The following is a 19,365-nucleotide window of genomic DNA, read 5'->3' on the forward strand; positions in this document are numbered from 1 at the left end:
TTTTACATAATCTGCAAAGTGTTAGTGCATGATATGTCCGGTTGGGCCGTCAAAGTATCTTAATTGTGTAAATACGGCGAATTCTGACGCAGGATGGTGCCTTGTGATAAAAAGTAGACTATGCGTATCCGGACATTAAGTGGAGACCACAATCGCTTCGATCGCAAGATAAAGTGACGTCATACATTCAGAATTTCCCTCCATAAACAACAACAATAGTTGATTGACCTCATCGTGATACCAGTAATGAGGATATTTCATCTCTCCAAAGCTGGTCTCTTGAATTTTGCGATGGATGTATATTGCTTTCCATTTTCGCTAGCAAGGTGAGTATGAATATCAAATGACCGAATATTTTTTGTTGGATGGATTTTGCGTTTTTGTAGATTGGTTCCCCTTGTTTCATGAATTGATAAAATGATTACATTCCTGCATTGGATAAGTAGTATTGACGATGGATGGACTGAATAAATAAAATCTCTTTCACATCTGTTATCCTATAAACAAACAATATGTGTATGCACAAAAACATGTAGTCTGTCGCCCCCATGTGGACAAAACATGTGATGCCGTTTTACAAATGTAAAAAATCTAGGTTTCTTTGAATTCTAAACCGAGCAAAAACTGTGGAAAAAAACAATTGTAAGCTCATCATTTAATGTAAAGATCTTCAAAAGGTCTTGAATAGAGTGACACAAATTCTCATTTTAAAAAGAGTGATACAAAAAGAAAACAACGTTGCATGTATCTAACATAAAGAATTAATGTTGACAACAAAATCTATTCAAACCGCTAAAAAGTCCTTCAATACCAAGATATGAATCCAGAGAATTAAACCGCAACCAGCAATTTCTGGGGAACACACGGGAAATTCATAATCCACATCAGCACCAAGAAATAAAAGGTCAATTAAAATAAAATAAAACCAGGAAGAAAAGGCATCACGCAAACTGGAGAGCTGTAATACGAAGTAAAACGAGCTGCAGAATCATCCAACTGACAGACATTATTAAGCATGATATCCATAAAGGAAGAGCGGGGCTCAACCCCGGCAGTCATGAGAAAACAGGAGTGCCCACTTATGGACCGGAGGTGGGAGGGGAGGGCACCCGCGCATCATACTATGAAATACTATGATAAACACTATGATAAATAATTTAATGTAAGCCGATACATTTTTACTAATAAAATTCTGAATTATATCTGCGTTTTGGAAACAAAAAGTTATATCCAGGGACACCGCTAGAGATCTTGGGCCCGAAGCATATCATACGGAGCCCCCAACCCAGACCGATCCGATTATGTTCTAAATACTTAGGACCCCTGTCAGTCATTGGAATCGTCCTAACTCCCCCATCTCCTTTTTAGGGCACCCTTGTTATGTTTGACTTGCCCACGTGAATGTTCCGCGGTCCACGTGGAATGAAATGAAAACCTGGATATGAAGTCATCTGCACTGCAAGTTCTGGACTAAAATAATCCCCTATACACACAAACAAACAATCTACTGTCCCGGTCATCTGTCTAGCGACAGCGCAATACCGGAAGTAGGCGGGGCGATCAGTACCGAGGGACCGCCCTCTAAGTATGCAGTGTGGAGAGTGAGCCAATGAGGAGAGGGATATGCAAATGAGTTCATCCTGGGCTGGGGAGAGGCCGCGTTGCTAAGCGCTTCACTGTCTGCGCGCAGGGAGGAAAGTGCTAGAAAGACTGGAGTGATAAATAAATGGAAGAGACCTACATGGACAGACTAGTTAGCGAGGGAACTACGAGTCAGTCCCGGGGAAAGTGACTGGTATGTACGCTGCTTGTAACGTTGTTGTGAAGGATGCAGATTGCTTTCTCACTGCATTTCGCGATATAAGGTCAATCGCGCAGATAGCGCCTTTTGCCGTATAAACGGCACTTCTTCATAGTGATGTGTAATTTGGGATTAATGTAATATAACATGATAATAACATGGCAGTGTGACGCAGATTGATCGGATTTCCGGCTTCCAATGGTGAAATGTTTTGTCCATGTTTGAAAGCATCCTGTCTGGTGGCTTAGCTGGTCGCCATTTATTGTCTGGGCGTTTTTCACCCGCTTTTTACATCGGAAATGTTACCTGTATCTGTTTAGCTGGGTTGTCATTTATGGACGTATCTTCTCGAAATGCTCCACACAACACCGTTTTGCTGCCTGACTGCGCCGTTCTGCCATAGCGGCCCCCGCCGCAGGCTGCACCCCCAGCAGACAGGCGCATCCCGCGGGCTTCTCTCCCTTATATTACACCCTCTGTACTGTGTCACTGTGAGACTGACACACCGTATTTAGATCGGTAGATGTGACTGTACATTTACCAAAGGAGGCGTTTATATTTTTATTATTCTTCGCGGGGGTCCGGAGCCTTTTATTTTATTATTATTATTAATAATAATAACAATAATAATAATAATAATGATAATAATAATGAAATGAGTAGTTTTTATGTTATTGTGTTATTTCCTGTGTTGTACAGATGCTGCCTTTGCATTGTGGCTTATTATCCGCTTGTTTTGGATCCTGCGGCACACAAGCAAAACATTTAGTTTAAATCGATACTTTATAGGCTGGGCAGGTCAACTTTGTCATTTAATGCTACACAGTGACTTTTTGATGCTACAGAATAACAACACGTTTGTATTTTGCCAGACATATTTCACGACCATTTTGTGCCATTTTCCTTTGGAACGGCAAGTTATAGGAGAGCCCTAGTAAAGGTGTACAGATGAAAGCTATTTACAGAAGAAATTTGTATTTATTTCAAGAATATTCTTGAAAATGGTGAAAAAAATGTGTTTATGATTTTTACAATAAACGCTGCATGGTCACTGGGAAATGTAGTTTAGCTCCCTTTTGATCACGCTGTTTTTCGGAAAAGTACATAAAAGAGCATTTTCCTTGTTAGTTTTCATATCATATCCGCATTTTGCAGTGGCTTCAATCCTTTATGTGTTTTTTTTTTTTTAATTCGTCCTTTATTCATGTAATTGAATTAGGATAAATCATACAGACGGTGATTAGTGCATTTTGAATTTAAATTGTTACTGTCTCTTAAAAAAGTTCAAACAAAGCATTAAATTAAGATATGAAGTCAGCTTTGTTTATGATTGTCATGCGACTAGATTTTCGCACATTACATATTGCCACGTGACTGCCGGGCACATGTCGCACAACAGCGAGTGGTATTATATATCCTGGTAGTATTATATATAAAATTCAGTGTATCAAGTTTAAACTGTGGTAATTGATACCACAAATGTGTTAAGTACATGTTTAACTGCATGTAGTAGAGCTGTCTTTGTAGAAAGTGGCCATTCTGCCACAGAATAAGGGAGAATGAATGACTTCCCAGGTATTCATGTACTCTGTTTGCTTCCCACCTGTGTTCTGCGCTATAAAAATGGGTAGAGCTTGGTATAGTGACTACAGGCAAACCCAAACACCAGGTGTATGTAGCCGCTCTGGTCAGCATGAGCATATAAGCAGCCTGCAAGGCGTTTCAAAGCCCTGCTGCTCGTGTCTGTCAGCTGCTATCATGAGACGTTGAGTGCACTAGAACCAGAGGTGTCAGAGATTCTTCATTTTTACTTTTTTTCCCCCTAGAATTTGCTGCATCACTGTGACGCTGCAGATTGTTGGAAGGATCAGTTTCACTTTTCACAAACTAAAAGATACCAGCAAGGTAAGCTGAGCTGTTATGGTTTGTTTTATTGCAGAAACTGGATAACATGTCTGTGATCCTCTGGATGAAACTCTTGTCGTCTTTGTGGTTTAATGTCTTGCCCCCTTCACACAGCTGTGTTCTGCGTTTCATCTCCTTCCTGCTCTGACTCAGAACCACCATGAGTGCCCACGAGGCAGAGGTCCAGACTCTGGCCCCAGAGATGCCGGCCATGTTCGATGGGATGAAGCTGGCCGCCGTAGCTACAGTTCTGTATATCATCGTGCGCTGCCTGAACCTGAAGAGCCCCACTGCTCCGCCCGCCATCAACTACCAGGACACGCCGCTGAATCGCTTCCTGCTCAAGTCCTGTCCCTTGCTCACCAAGGAGTAAGAACTGCCTGCATGGTTCATTTCTAAACTAGCAGCACAACATTAGCTTGGAACTGTGGCGCTGTAGCTTTCTGGACCCTTCCATTCCCCGGATTAGCGCCGTAACGCTTCTGGCCCTGAATGCTTGCATTTTAATACTCACTCCTTCACAGGATTAGCAGTGTAGCTCTCTTTAATAATCACACTGATTTTCTGGGCGCTGCCACCACACGCTTTAACTCTGTGGGCAATGCTGTCCTGAGGCTTGGCAGTACAGTCCCTGCAATCCCCAGTGCAGATGGCTTGTCTCTCTTGAAGCTGTCTGTCGCCTTCCATGTGACTGCTAATGATTCTGTCTGGCTTTGCTCACCTGTGTTATGTAACTGGAAGGTTTGTAGCAGGACCCCAGGTGGCAACTGCGGGTTTGTTCGTTGCTGAGCCAGCTGTGTTGTTAACACTGTGTGTTGCTAAGTGCTCTGCTCTAAAACGGCTGCTTCACGGTCACCTTCTCAGACCAGAATATCCCAGATTGACAGGCTAGAAGTGAAAACCTAGAACAGTGTCTATCGTTTATAAACATCTGGCAATAGATATGTCTAGTATGAGATTTTAGCCTTGTTCTGTATCTAACCGCGGGTCCCTCCACCCCTGGAGGTGCTACAAAATATACTGGTCTGTTGTAACCACTGGCAGACTATAGCTAAGGAAGGTTAGGGATCTGTTGTCATCAAGGTTGTGGATTTTGAACCCCGTGGTTGGCAGAGTAATCACATGACTATTGGACCCTCGAGAAAGGCCTCGTTCCAGCTCTCACCTGTATATATGTGTGCTTGTGTCTCTTGTGGAAAGCAAGTTGGGATACATAAAAAATACCCATCATCCCCAAGGGGATGATTAAACTACCTCGATTCCATCAATGCTTTAGATGCCAAAGTCCCCTGCGGAACAGCACCGCTCACATACACACCCTGGCTTGTGCGTAAAACGTCTATCTTTAGTGTGCTGTTGGAGTACTATTTCTTGGAAGCCTCTGGAATCCGGGTTCACCCTGAAACCTCTTAAGAACTTATTTAAAGAGCTGATTATATTGTCGTCATCTCTGTCACTAAACAGAATTCGAATCTCTGGTTGGTTCTTTCTGTGTTTTAAGGCTGATCCTTAATTTGTGCAGTGAGTCATGTTCTGGATATAGTTGTCATTCTTATCTTAGTGCCCAGACTGGTGGCTTAATTCTGGGAGGTGAAACTGTGTAACTACAGGGTTTAACGGTGTTCTAAGCTCCAGATATCTAGTCCAAACCAACATGAATGATAGTGTTTATTGTTTGAAATGGTTGACGTTGAGCCTTAGAACAGGGTTGTTTGAGTGTGTTATCTGCTGGACTGCAGTTGTTCTAAGACGAGTTAGGAATCTTATTGGCTGCCTTGGTAGTACAGCTCAGGAACTGGTGGCTGAAACTTGCTTGAGAATGAGAGCTGATGTGCTTTAACACAAGGCACCATGATGGTTGGGGACACACAGATACACAAATGGTTGACCCTTTGGTTTAAATGTATGCGTATAAATGAGAAAAGCAGGGCGCAAGGCCTCTGTACCACCTCACTATTCAGTCCTGTCCTTGCACATTTTGTGCCATTTATGTTAAGCGAGACTGTACTCCTACTCAATTTGCGTGATGAAACTGTGATGGACCACATGAAGCGGTTTTCCGTGGGCAGTAGTGAGCCGCACAGCAAAAAAACGTTTCTGCTGCCAGCCCGCTAACAAGGTCACCATCGAGGATTTCGAGCACCAGATCCGGACTCAAGGTCATGCTTAGCTGCACTGTCCACATTAGAATGCCCCGCCATGACCTACCCTGAAAGGAAATGTGTCCTCCGGAGCAGCAGGTGGCGGAGTCTCTGAGCAGCATAAGCAGTAGATGGGTTAGAGGGACAGAGAGGATCTTTTAGCACGTTTATGTCGACGACGTACACTGTTTGTACATCCAACAGCCTATTGTCTGTTTACTATTTCCGGTAATTTACCTAAATGCCTCTGTTTTTATCCCAGGTACGTTCCTCCCCTTCTCTGGGGTAAAAGTGGCCACTTACAGACGGCCCTGTATGGGAAGCTTGGTCGGGTCAGTTCTCCACATCCTCACGGACACCGAAAGTTTCTACCCATGCCAGACGGGGCCACTGCCACCTTTGACCTTTTCGAACCACTGGGGGATCACCAAACTGGATGTATGAAAAATGTTTTTCATTTCACTAGTACGATTTTATGTACTTTTATGATTTTCTGGTAAAGTACGTGTCAGTCTAGCCGACTCACGTCTATTTTAAATCGACGCGTGAAAATGTTCCACCTTGTCAAGTGTTCCACCTCGTCGTACCTGGCGCAAGTGATTCAGGAGATTCCGTTCTGTAATCCTAGACAACCTAATATGTCTTTCCAGATGATGTCACCACGGTCATATGTCCTGGAATCGGAAACCACAGTGAGAAGCATTATATCCGCACCTTCGTGGATTACTCACAGAAGCAGGGCTATAGGTGCGCCGTCCTTAACCATCTGGGAGCCCTGCCTGACATTGAGCTCACCTCCCCTCGTATGTTCACCTACGGTGAGGATATGAACCTGCGATACTGCACGTCGTTCATTTAAATGTATGACCGTCAGCAAAACAATTCCCGGTAGTTTGCTAGCAGTAAGTGGGTCATAGATACTCTTGACTGATTCCCTGTACTGACTCAGATGTACTTGGCAGCTTTACTTTTTCATTCCTGTACCCCATTTTGGTACCAATTAAACGGTGTGCATGCCTTCAATTTGTAAATAAGTAATGCGCATCAAATGGCGAGTAAGAATCACACACCCCTGGGCAATGCATCAGGGCAATGTTTGTGTAGATGGATGTTAAAGTTGTTGGAAATGAAGTTACTCCTTTGGCATGGAGTAAGGCATTTATATGTAGATAAGTGACTCACTGTAGAACTGGTTTGTACTAGTAGGAGTTTGACAGCTGACTGTCGTTTCAGGCTGTACGTGGGAGTTCTCAGCCATGGTGGGCTACATTAAAAAGGCCTACCCCCACACCCAACTTATAGTGGTGGGCTTCAGCCTGGGTGGCAACATTGTGTGCAAGTTCCTGGGAGAAAACCCAAGCAACCAGGAGAGGGTGCTGTGCTGCGTCAGCGTGTGCCAGGGCTATAGTGCCCTCAGGTGAGCCGCCCGCCGCTGGAATGTGTGTTGGGTGCCCCCCGGACCGAAGGGTCAGGTGGCCATTTTTCATCAGCTGTAGCGTTCGATCACAAGTCATCCTAGATTTTTGTTCAAGAGGCATTTTGTCCGCTTTTCCATCTGAAGCGAAATTCTCTATAGCGCTTCTTGTGGCCACGGAGGAGAATGCAGACTGTCACCTCGTCTGCTGAGTGTTCCGTCTCTTTGTGTGACTCAGGGCCCAGGAGACCTTCCTCCAGTGGGACCACTTCAGGAGGTTCTACAACTTCCTTATGGCGGATAACATGAAGAAGATCATCCTGTCGCACAGGTAGCGTCCCAGCTGCCGCCGGCCTGTAGAGGAGATGTACTGTAATGCTCAGAGGCAGCAACACGAATCCTCGTTAAACATGAATAAATGTCCATCTCCCGTGTGTCTTCCAGGAAGAGCTTATTTGGTGGGAACTCCAAGATGGTGGACCTCAGTCGGCTGTTTACGGCCACCTCCCTGATGCAGATCGATGACAACATCATGAGGTAACACCTGCTGGCGTCTCTCTGCATGTGGCATCTTATGATTTCTTCTAGCTTGACAAAAACGCTTTTTTCTGACACTTCCAACGTTTCCTTTCCGTTTTGGTTTCCTAGAAAGTTCCACGGGCATAGCTCACTGAAGGAGTATTATGAAAAGGAGAGCTGTGTACATTACGTCCATAATGTAAGTCGATCTTTTTCTCATCCGCTGACCGTATGTTACATTTGAAGCCTCATTCTCTGGCAATCATTTACTGTAAACGGAACGAATATTCGATACGAGTAACGAGTACCTACTTCAGTATCTGCTTGAAATGATCAGTTTGATCAGTTGTTGAATGTTTATTTTAGAAACCAAAAACGCATTTTCTACTAAGAAGGTGATATGATGGTAACCAGGCATTTGGCGTGCTCTGTTTCAGGTCAATGTTCCCCTCCTGCTAGTAAATTCTGAAGACGACCCCCTGGTTCACCAGTCATTGTTGACCATCCCGCACACACTCTCAGGTAATGTGGTGTCATCGGTGGATCTTGAAGACCCAGGCCCACCCCGATTGACAGCTGGGCCCACCCTTTCAGATTAATGGAAATAAATATTTTTTAAAATACATTTAAGTTTATTTTTCACTATTGAATGTGAATTGTTTTGTCTTGGGAATTATTAGAATTACGTATTTAATGCATTATAATTATTGTTATATGTATAATATGTATTACAAACTGATCCTTATTAAGCGCTAGATAATAATAGAATATTAATATTGCACAATGGTCAGTATGGCTGAATGCTCCCTCTAGTGGTGCTCTTTAGGTAGGACACTGCAGTCATGGCTGTATCATTGTTGCGGTCACAATATCGTAAATATCTAAGCCTATTTAAGAAAACGTGCAGCGATGAGCTTCTTACAGACCCACCCAGGTTTAATCCCGGCCCAACTGTCAGCCGCTGTGCGGTATTATGGTGAGGGCCTTTCGCTGTTGACGCCAGGTGGTTCTGGTTGCTGAGACAGCAGCTGTCATGGCTTCGTACTGACGCATCACTGAACCGCGCCATACTGCCTCGCTCGCATCTCCACTGGCCACAGAGCCCTGCTTACGGTCTTGTCTCAGTCACTGATTCTCAGCTGGCCTCCAGCATATATGCAACCGCAACAAACTCGGACGTGACTCATTCTCAAAGCAGAGGATAAGGATTATTAGTTTTTCCCATGTTGACACATGACCATCTTTCCACCCTCACAGATAAGAAGTCCAACGTGATGTTTGTCCTGACGCTGCACGGGGGCCACCTGGGCTTCTTTGAGGGGGCCGTACTCTTTCCGCAGCCCCTCACCTGGATGGATAAGGTCATCGTGAGCTATGCCAACGCAATCTGCCAATGGGAGCGAAACAAAACGCCATGCCAGAGCAGGGACAACTGCCCAGAGGAGACAGAAGAGAAGGTTTAAGACGCAGTCCTCCTCCCTCCTCCACACTGCTCCTGTGTCCCACTCACACCATGGACTTCTCTCAAGATACAGCCAGTTCACTTCACTGATCACCAGGAACGCTTTTTCTCTTCTGGGATCCTTGCACTCTTTCTCAGCTGCTAGTGTTCGCTGAGTAATCTGGAGAAGGATACCGATGGTGTGCCCATCTGAAATCGTGGTAAATGGAATGAAGGAAGTGTCTGGCTTTGCTTTTCACTGTTTTACCTCCAGGTTTTTGGCCCCCTTTTCCCAAAGAAAGTCAAGCAATGTTTTTGGGATGTCAGGATTAGGACTCTGGTCCCCTGACACTTGCACCAACTGAGCCTCCCGCTGTCTTACCCTCTCTATAAGGCCGAGGACATGTGGTACATCATGGACGTACGCTCTGGATAAAATGCTGAAGAAGTGTTGACTAGTACGCAAGAACATATTCAGGTGATGTTTCGACTTCCTGCATGTTCCGGCGTGTTGAGATGCATACTTCTTCCACAGTTCAGTCCAGACCTCGGCCGCCTTCTCTGAACGGTTATCTCTTCTCTTGATGGGCCTTATCTCAGGAGTGCTCACTGAAATGGTGGTGAGGCGTAACTGTGGAAGATCGCGTCCAGACCACCAGTAAGAAACGCAGCTCTCTTAGAAGCCCGATACTCAACGTTTCCTCAAAGCAACCATGTCTTCACTTGAGGCCAAATGACAGGTTACCTGTATAATTCCTCGGCACTTTACACCGTCAGTCCTCGTCTCCTCGTGAAGTGGGCATTTCTGCTTTGGAAGCCATTCTCTAGCTGAGCAAGGTTCTATCCATGACCAAAAGGAGAGCCACAGAACTTCAGCCCTGAGTTTCTGCAGGTCCCTGGTCTGCCCTGCATTGTGACGAGCTCCTGGTATACTCAGATGTATGATCTGTACTGTACTTTTGGAAGCCCTGAGTGCCTGTATGTCCCTGGTTGAGCTCGGAGTGAGTGCAGACCTCTGGTCCATGCTGCATTGTGAAGATCTCAGTGTCTGTAGGTGGAAAAAGTAATACTGATATCCCATGTGATCCCTCCCTGGTAGTGTTTATATATTAGTGTACAGCAAGTGATGTTTCGAAGCCCGGCCTGGCTGTGCTCCCGTGTGTCTCAGCACTCTAGTCAAATGGAGTAAAATGAGAATGCAGTCTGAGGAGCACTGGATGACCTAAAGGGGCTTGCTCCCTTCCCAGAATTCCCCTCTGTTTGGTTACCATTTCCAGCTTTTAGGTTGCCATTTCCATCATCCATCGTGTACATGTTCTCTTTCTCAATGCGGTGTGGATTGACAACACCAAACCTCAGCATTCCACGCTCCAGTCTGTGCCAGTGCGGTATTCAAGCCAAAGTCCACGGCGTGTTCTCGGCTCTCGGCCGAATCACAAGAGGGCGTCTTTCTGTGCTGCGGGTTTTTTTTTCGGCAGACAGCTACATAGCTTTTGTATCATGAGAAGGAATTCCTGGGAAACTAGAGCATTGTGCTCTTTTTGTTAGTTCCCAGCTGTGGGGTAAACATAAGTCTCCCTGCTATATACTCCCAGTGTAGACCAGATAAGCATTCTGTGGTCTTACAACGTCAGTTCTCCTTCAGTCTTGCCCACCTTTATGTGATTGAGCTTTTAGAACGTTCAATGAATCACTGTAACGTGTTTCAACTTTAATTTGGTTTACCATCATGAGTTTGCCCTGTAACTGGAAACGTTAAGATTTCCTGCTCACCAATGATGTTTGCAAAACGTAGTGTGAATCTTACTACATATGACAGCTTACAATTATTTTGAATCCTTGGCGAGTTGTGAGGAAAATCAGGCTTTCCTAGCCGTTACCCCCTTTTTCTGGGCATCTTCTGAAGCGGCAACTGAACAACAAGTCCCATCATCCAGCCTTATGTACTTTTAGTAATGGCTCCCTCTGCTGGTTAGGAGGCCGGTGTTCCATAATTTCACAGATATGGAGAATTCCCTCTGCTGCTTATACAAGTGTAGAAAGATCCCCCTGCTGGCCAGCCTCACTCACAGAAGTACAGAGAGGGAGCAAAAGCGTCATCTACCTGAGTGGAACAGGTCTTCATCAACAAAGACTACCTGCATAAGCTGATGGAAGACCAGTGCTCAGCACTGCACAATCTCCACTGACCTATTACAGGCTTTAACACCAAAGTGTCATCTTATAGCATTGAAATGCCAATAGAGTCATTGTACTGCAAGTAGAAAAGTCCAATCTGCTAAGCAAAAGGCTGACAGATGGAATTGGACCACTGCTGCAGAAAGAGCTGGGAAAAAAAAAAACTTCTTGAGATGCAGTGAAATTGGCCTGCTTCACCAGGCCCTGCTCAGCTACTTATTGCTTTTCTAGACTTTCCACACTGTTGCAGGTTCGGAATGGTTATCTCTGGATAAGACAAGGCCAAATGTAATTAAACAGATTAATTGTTATAATTATTATTTTGTATCATTTTTAAGGTTTTTAAATTGATTTATTGAATGTATGTAGAGTCAGTGTGAGTATGTGACTGTACAGTGTCTGTACATGCACTTGGCTGATGTTTGTTTGGGACCTTCGGTTAATCCTCAGTGAATGGTAACGAGGGGCCAAGCACAAGACAAAGAACACAGGGCAGTGGTCCATGTATGGGGGTGTCACAGGAGGTGGGAAGGCGTCACTGTGAAGCCTCCAGATCAGAACATATCAGATGTGTAATAGATGACTAAGAATGAGTGATAGTTAGTTATGACTTAAAGCTGTTTAAATCGTTGTTGTTGTTACTATTATTGTTGTTATAATTTTTAATTTTCAGCGGGGGGTGAAATGCCCCTTACATCGTGTGTGGCTTTATCACACTGTTGTCCATTAAGGTTAGCCGACTGACTCAATGTGAGTGTGGCACATTACAAATCATCAAAGTGTCACTGGTAACGAAGGAAATAAAATGGCCAGGTTTTTAAAGGGAAAGAGCCGGGCTGTCAGCTTCCGGAAATTTCCGCCCGTCCGTCTTTGTGCTTTCAGTATCCTGTCCGACTTGATTTGCTTTGAAGAATCCACCGACGTGTAAGTAAGGAAGGCTCACTCGCTCACTTGTAAAAATGTAACTTGACGTTCTGGAGTAGGTGCATTACAGCTCACTCGTGTATTTTTTGTTGAACAGAATGTTTTTGTGTGTGTTGTGAGTATTAAAAGTACAGTTCTGTTGAAGAATAAATTATTTTTTTGTAAACAGTTCTGTCCTACTTGTCCTGTGATTTGTGGCCATAATCTTTGGTATCTTTCTTGTTCCTGTTACTTTTGCCTGTACACATTTCCCCTGCCGTGCTAAACTAGAGTAACTGTGTGACACTTGGATATATATCTTTTTTCCTTCCACCACCCTGCGGAGGACTGCTTTATTTCTGTTTATGTATTCTTATTTAATTCCTCATGAGAAGGAGAGGGAGAGAGAGGGGGAAAGAAGGAAGAAAAATGGGAAGAAGGGGGATAGAGAGAGAGGGAGAACAAAAAAAAAACAATCTGCTTCAATACCTACTGAAGAGAGAAAACAATAACCAACATCTGTACGAATCACAATGAACATGTTTAGAAGCAACAGCTAATCAAGACAGTGTGTGTCTGTGAGTACCTGTTTGTACACCTGTGTGTGTGAGCGCGCTGGTGTTCAAAAGGTTTCTCCGTGTAAATATCCAGTAGTGTGTGTGGGGAGCCACAGCCCCACCCCCCAGGACATGAAGCAGACCCGGACCCCAGACATCCAGAGGCCCCCCAGGGCATGGGAGCTCCAGGAGGACCAACGCAGGGAGTATTGCAGCCCCCACCCAGAAAAGGTGTTGAGTACTGTGAAATTAACATTTTTATGTATTAAAATTGCTACCCCTCTTTGCTCAGGGTTATAGCAGGCTGAGAACGCATTAGGAAAATCAGGTGTTTTAAGTTCCTATGTAGCTGTAGCTGTGTCTCTTGTAATAATATAATACAAGAAAATAATACAAGTCTCTTGTAATAAAATAACGTCGGTGCAGTGAAAGAAGGGAGAAGTGAGAAAGGCATACAAAGGGGCAAGCTGGTAAGTGTATAAGTGAGGAGATGAGAGAAACGGAATAATTGTTAGCACTAGCGCTGCGTAGACTGACGGTAATGTATTTCATATGACATCACGTTAAATTAGCAGATTGACATGTATAACATAGAGAGATGTTAATGGAAGAGGGTTAGAGGAAAGAAGAAAAATATAACGGGTTCTTATCTGGACTGGCGTTAATATAAGCAGGGAGTGGTACTGGGGTCGCGGTAGAGCTGCCCATCCTAGTAGAGCCGGTCTAAGGCGATGACAGCTCGGGAGCCCTTCTGAATAAAGTTGCGTCGGATTGGGAACAGAACTTGTGCCGCTCCAGGATCTCTTTGGGGAACAGGTCGTTTACGCCAAAGTCCTTTCAGCTCCCTGCCGCGGCTCTTCACCTGCTCCTTCTGCTTAAAATATCCAAATTTGGCCACAATAGGACGCGGTCTCAGCGCACCAGGCCTCCTGGCTCCCAGCCGATGGACTCTTTCAACGCAGATGTTTTTCACAGTGTCCTCCGAAAGCTTCAGGTGGGTCTTGATACAGGTTCTAACAGTAACTTCTGCATCCTCTTCGGCAAATTTCAGGATGCCTGAAAACATCAGGTTCTCTCCTGCTACGGGCCTGGAGATCGATGACATTCTCATATTTTTTATTTTCTTCATTTAGATGGGTCACATGTTCAGTTAGAGACTTAACCAAGTCCCGCAGTGAGGCGTTTTCAGCAGCGAGTGTTTCCACCTGCTGCTGGCTGAATTCCAAAGATTCCCTCAGGGATTTGAATTCCTGATGTAGATTCTCGACCAGAGACAACATCGCGTCGAAGCTGGACAATCGCTTGCCGATTGAATTCAGGATATCAGCAAAGTCTTTACCAGTCGGCGATGCTGTTCCGGGGGAGTCAGCCGGGCGAAATCTTTTGGAGGACGGTGTTTCGCTTTTGGCTAGAGAAGATGCATTTGCGTTCTTCTTCATGACTATAACGTCGACGTACCAGTCGATGTATTCCTGAAGAGATTCCAAATTCCCCTCGCTGTCCTCACTGTTCATTCAGATTTTCCGCCAAGTCTCCGGCGTCTGACGTCACTTACAGCATTTCCGCTTCCTTGGACCTAATTACCTGTATGACCTTTCTCTCCTCACTTGCCCCATCTTCTCCAATAGCTTTTATTGTTAATATAATTAAACAAATACACTACAGTGTACTTACATCAAAACTACCAAATAATGCTCCACAAAATATCAGTGAAATTTTCAAAATGACATTTGAATTACCTGCACTGCAAACTACATTGTGGTGCCAAGCACATTAAAAAGTCTGAAGTCTCAGTCCAGTCAGTGGTATTCCCTCTTATACAGGTGCATGCAGGACGCTACGGAAGCAGACACAGATGTTTCAGCCTAACTTGTCCTAAGCTGTGCTCCATTGTTCTGCATGGATATACTCCTGCATGCTTCGCTTCTGTAGAGTTCAGGCCAAACTGCAACTTGCACCAGACAAAATGTATCATAATTAAAGACTTTTTATAAGCACCCATTTGCTCTTCCTCCGATACCAAGATCTGTTTTTGGTCTTTAGTCCCATGTTTGTGCAGTACAGCATTGCCTTCCTAACAGAACTGAAACACAGAGATTGGGAAATAGGTGTGCTGAATTTAAGGCAGGATTATCAAACGTAGGGTGTCGTGTCAAACACAGCACAGATGTACCACATAGCATGGTCATATGACTGGTCTCATGATCAGAGTCACTGTTTACGGCTTAACCGGGCTTTGGGAGCTGGATTTGTTTCCAAGATTACATTGTTCTGAGCTGAAGGTCCTCACCTTCACGGTTTATATATGTAAAAGTCAGTGGGCTAAGCTTCTGTGCCTGTGATTAGAAGGCTGCTGGTCTAAGCCTGGCTCTTGACCAAGGTCCTTAACCTTCAACTCCATGGGTGCTGCAGTGGGTTAATGTTGAGCATGATGTGATTATGAAGGTCACCATGTTTCATGAAAAATATAGCTGTACAAAGGGAAGTGGTGATGGGTGGGGCTGTCAAGATGAAGGAACTGGCCTGGACTCATTCTCTCTCTCTCTCTGCTTTTTTTTCTTTAACATGGCTTCTTCTATTCTTTAAAATATCCTCTACGAAAATTAGCTTATAGGTATATTCCTTGACTATCCAGTATATGCAATGTGGGACCAAGGTCAGGAATCGAGAGTTAAAGGGCAGTGTCCTCAGAATCGAAGAGCAGCCTTGCTGTGGCCTTGCCATCATATCTGGGCGCCTGCCCGTCAAACTCTGCAGGAAGGATCTCAACATCAAACTCCTTGAAGTAGTCTTCCAGATCATCCCCATGAATATGGACCTGGAAACACAAGGGGTGGAGTCAGGAAAACTGTACTGGTCAAAGCCGCCCAAAGCCTCATCCCAACCACATGGTCTTCTCTCTGCTTACCCTGTCCAGCAGCTTGCTCTTCATGAAAGGCTTTGCTCCGTTGTAGGTGGTGGTGAAGTACCAGGGCTGATGGATGAAATGAACAGTCTTGAAACGGGCAGGGAACGAGTCCTGTTCACACCACAGGAAGAAATGTAGTTGGTCATCTTGGCCAACGCCAACAAACCCCTGTGAACAGCTAGGAGGAGCTCTTCAGTCACCTGCAACATGTCCACCATCTTCCTGAGGTCCGTGGGCTTGATGCCTGCGGCCTGTTGCATGGTGAAGCCCTTGAAGTTCTCGATCATGCAGAAACCGTTGATCTGGGTTTCCTCATTCTCCAGCAGCTTCTCCAGGATGACGCAGTAGGCACGCAGGATCTGGGCATGTGCGGTCGACGAGGTGAGTCAACTTGATGAATAACCTTTTATTGATATTATTAACACTCAGCAGAGATAGTTTCTTTATTAATTATGATTCTGCTCATTTAAAAGCAGAATGAAGAAATAAGATCACACTGATTTTTTTGCCATAATAATAGTTATTTCAATTTTAAATTAAATATAATTTGAAATAAGTTCGATCTCCACACAGATTGAATTATTAATTAAATAAAAATGATTAAATAGAGACTAGTCAGAGTAGGGGAAAACTCTTTTTTAAATCTCATCATCAGCTTGTTTCCACAAGGACTAGATAAGTAATTTTGGACCATGGATTGATGGATCATGGATGGATGGATCGTAGATACCAGCCATGGCTGTTACAACCGAATCTATTCAGTGTACCTAGATTAACACATATGAAAGTAGTCCAATATAAACAGTAATAAATGACACACACTGTCAGTGACATAATCAGAAGTAATAAGACCAAATACAGACACACTCACAGTGCTCTTTAAAGGCACAGTTACCTCATCAAAGGTGATCTCCTCATAGTCCCAGTTCTCAATGTTGAACAGCAGCACCACTCGGCCATGTTTGTCCCTGCTGGGCAGGATGCTGGGATAACCGGCCTCGATGGTGCTACGCACAGCCTCGGGGGTCAGGTTCTCAAAGAGCTCAGGGTACTGCTGCCTAAAACGCACATAGCCTGCAAGGACAGGGACAGAGAGCGCATCCACGACTGACAACAGCTGCTCTTACGCCGCATCCCATACGGAGCCAGATACGTGTGGCTGCCTCTTTTGGGGCCAAGGGAATTGGTGTAAATAAACTTTCTAATATTGCCTGCACACTCTGAGGTTAATTAAAATGTGTTAACTTCTCCCTCCGTTCCATGACACTCATACCACGTACAACCCAACAACAAACTCACTCAATCCCCAGGATACATTTTCAAAAAAGTAATGAAGGTAAAGTACTAAAAATGCCTCATCCTCTTCTGTGTTGCTCACAGACCGAGCGTAAAGCTCATCAGCTGTTTTCTTGCCGTGACCTCAGTTATATCTGCGCTAAGGCTCAGTCCATTAGCTTCCCACAGCATTTCTCACGGCTGGGAAAACAACGATGCCGCTGTCTTAGCTTTCGGCCCCAATTAGCCCCAGAGAGAGCGCCCTCAGATGCACCCCACCCTACATTTGGCCTGGATCCCCCGTGCATGCTCCAAGTCTCAGCACTTCCAGGCCGTGACCCAAACACTCCGGCACTCACTACCCGTCCTGTGTGAGAATCCCACGCCTCCCCACTCTCTCCCCCACTCTGCTGAAGCAGCTCGATCTTTTGCATACAAAGGATCCCTTTGTCATAACTCCTATAAAGCCTTAGACTCTCTTGGAGAACCCAATTAACAGACTAGAGGAGACAGTTGGGAGGCAGATGGGACGCGACATAACGCGGCCTGTCAAATGAGTCTTGTTAGGAGTGGGACAGGAGCCCATTTCCAGAGCACAATCAGGACCATTCACTTAGAGTCACCACACTCCCTCTAGCCCCCCTCCCTTACCTTTCATGAGCTCGTAGGCACGGCCCACGTCGTACTTCCGTGCACGAATGAATCTCAGCAACATTGTGTCAGACTGCTCGCCAAATCGGCTCTGCACGCCCCGCGCCACCTCATCCTCGTCGGCCCTCTCCCCGATGGCGGTACGCAGCTCCTTTACAGCCAGTGCTCGCTTCTCATTTGTCTCGTTTAACTCATCCTTCGCCTTGCAAGGACACAGAAGGAAGTTAGCAGCTAGCCCATTAGCCTTCAGTCACTAACAGGTGGTGGCTAATGGGTGGTGGCTAATAATTGGCGGCTAACAAGAGATAGCTAATGGTCAGTGATTAACAGGTGGCTGTTATGAGGAGACATCTAACAAAAGACAGATAGCAAGAGGCAGCTTAAGGATGGTGGCTAACGAGAGGCAGCTAGTAGGTGGCAGCTACAGCTAACAGATGGCATTAACGAGAGACAGACACTGGTTGGCAGCTAATAGTTGGGGCTAATGCAAAGCCTGGCCAGGCAAGGATTCCTACCTTCTGCACTGTGTGATCTGGTAGCTTCTTGCAGGGCCCAAACACAGGTCCATGGTCCTTGACTGTAAGATGCTCTAACTTGGCTCTCAGATTCTGCTCCTCCTCCGATACGAGGCGGAAAGACCCACACTGGGTGCAGACAGACAGTTTAACAATGCCAATATGTCAGCATTAAGACAAACAAATTGTGAATCCACACATAATAGGTAAAATTGAGAGTCCAGTAATTCTGCTTGACATTAAGTTATTATAAAATTAAGGGCAGCCACAGTTAAACTGAGAATTGTGCTTGTCTACCACGGCAGTCATCTTCCAAGACCCTCTGAGGAACTTCACACACACTGGAGACCGACAGAGGATCAGGGTCCTTCCCTCTGAAGAATCGGCTTGCCTGTCAATAGCTTGTCCTGTTACTATCACACATTTAAACAAGAGAGAGAGAGAGAGAGAGAGAGAAAGAGAGAGAGAGAAAGCAGAAACAGGCCTGGAAACATGAGAGTCATTTCCATCAGCTCAACATCAACAAGACAAAGGGGCTGGTGGTGGACTTCTAACATGACAAAGAGGCCCTCAAACCAGCAACCATCCAGGGGGAGGAAGAGAAGGTGGTGCAGACCTACAAGGCTCTGGGGCTCCACCTGAAGAGCAGACAGGGTTGGGTGAACGGCACAGTGGCGCTTTACAGGAAAGGCCAGAGCAGACTCTGCTTTCTGAGGAGGCTCTGCTCTTTCTGATGTGTGTAGTGGGATGCCGAGGATGTGTCCCTGGGTCATACAGGGTACTCGAGGTGGTGACGGAAAAGAGGATGGTGTCAAAGCTGAAAAACATCGTGAACAATTCTGCCTATCTACTCCAGGGGGCGCTGTCTTAGAGCATCTTTAGACACTGGTTCAGTCCACTAGTCACGTTACTGAGGATCCTTCCTACCTGCTGCCGTCTGACACCACAGCCCCTCTGATTCCTGGCTCTATACGGTGAGCCCCGATTCCTGCTTATTTTCCAAGCAGCTCACCTGCACCACCTGTGGCCCAGCACTGGAAGCAACACCAGTAAACTACAGCTCACCTCCCAGTACATCCAATAAGCTGTGCATGCTTTCCTTTTTGTACTGGGATGTTCTCCTAGTAAGGTGTTGAGTATATGTGACATGACTGATT

At 45.3% G+C, this 19,365-nt stretch overlaps 2 protein-coding genes across 3 annotated transcripts; one reads left to right on the forward strand and one right to left on the reverse strand.

Annotated features, from left to right (window-relative positions):
- The first annotated feature begins 1,646 nt into the window (after positions 1-1,646).
- On the forward strand, positions 1,647-12,490 carry LOC125706501 (monoacylglycerol lipase ABHD2-like). Of its 2 annotated transcripts, none has more exons than XM_048973224.1 (11): positions 1,647-1,795; positions 3,628-3,706; positions 3,821-4,075; positions 6,110-6,285; positions 6,498-6,665; positions 7,081-7,264; positions 7,500-7,592; positions 7,706-7,798; positions 7,910-7,979; positions 8,218-8,302; positions 9,038-12,490. In XM_048973224.1, the coding sequence occupies exons 3-11, from the start codon at positions 3,867-3,869 to the stop codon at positions 9,241-9,243; spliced, it is 1,284 nt and encodes a 427-aa protein (XP_048829181.1). In that variant the 5' UTR covers positions 1,647-1,795; positions 3,628-3,706; positions 3,821-3,866; the 3' UTR covers positions 9,244-12,490. The 2 variants fall into 2 exon arrangements, with proteins under 2 accessions (XP_048829181.1, XP_048829180.1); XM_048973223.1 differs by having other exon boundaries at positions 3,860-4,075.
- Positions 12,491-13,711: 1,221 nt separating this feature from the next.
- LOC125706249 (retinaldehyde-binding protein 1-like) lies at positions 13,712-18,649 on the reverse strand. The gene is made up of 7 exons (XM_048972835.1): positions 18,506-18,649; positions 18,209-18,337; positions 17,694-17,895; positions 16,663-16,841; positions 15,968-16,126; positions 15,768-15,878; positions 13,712-15,677 (listed from the first exon to the last, which is right to left on the reverse strand). Exons 1-7 carry the CDS (start codon positions 18,515-18,517, stop codon positions 15,531-15,533), a joined length of 939 nt encoding a protein of 312 aa, XP_048828792.1. The 5' UTR covers positions 18,518-18,649; the 3' UTR covers positions 13,712-15,530.
- Positions 18,650-19,365: the final 716 nt, after the last annotated feature.

The sequence above is a fragment of the Brienomyrus brachyistius genome, chromosome 13, assembly GCF_023856365.1.
Source record: "Brienomyrus brachyistius isolate T26 chromosome 13, BBRACH_0.4, whole genome shotgun sequence".
Lineage (NCBI taxonomy): Eukaryota > Metazoa > Chordata > Actinopteri > Osteoglossiformes > Mormyridae > Brienomyrus > Brienomyrus brachyistius.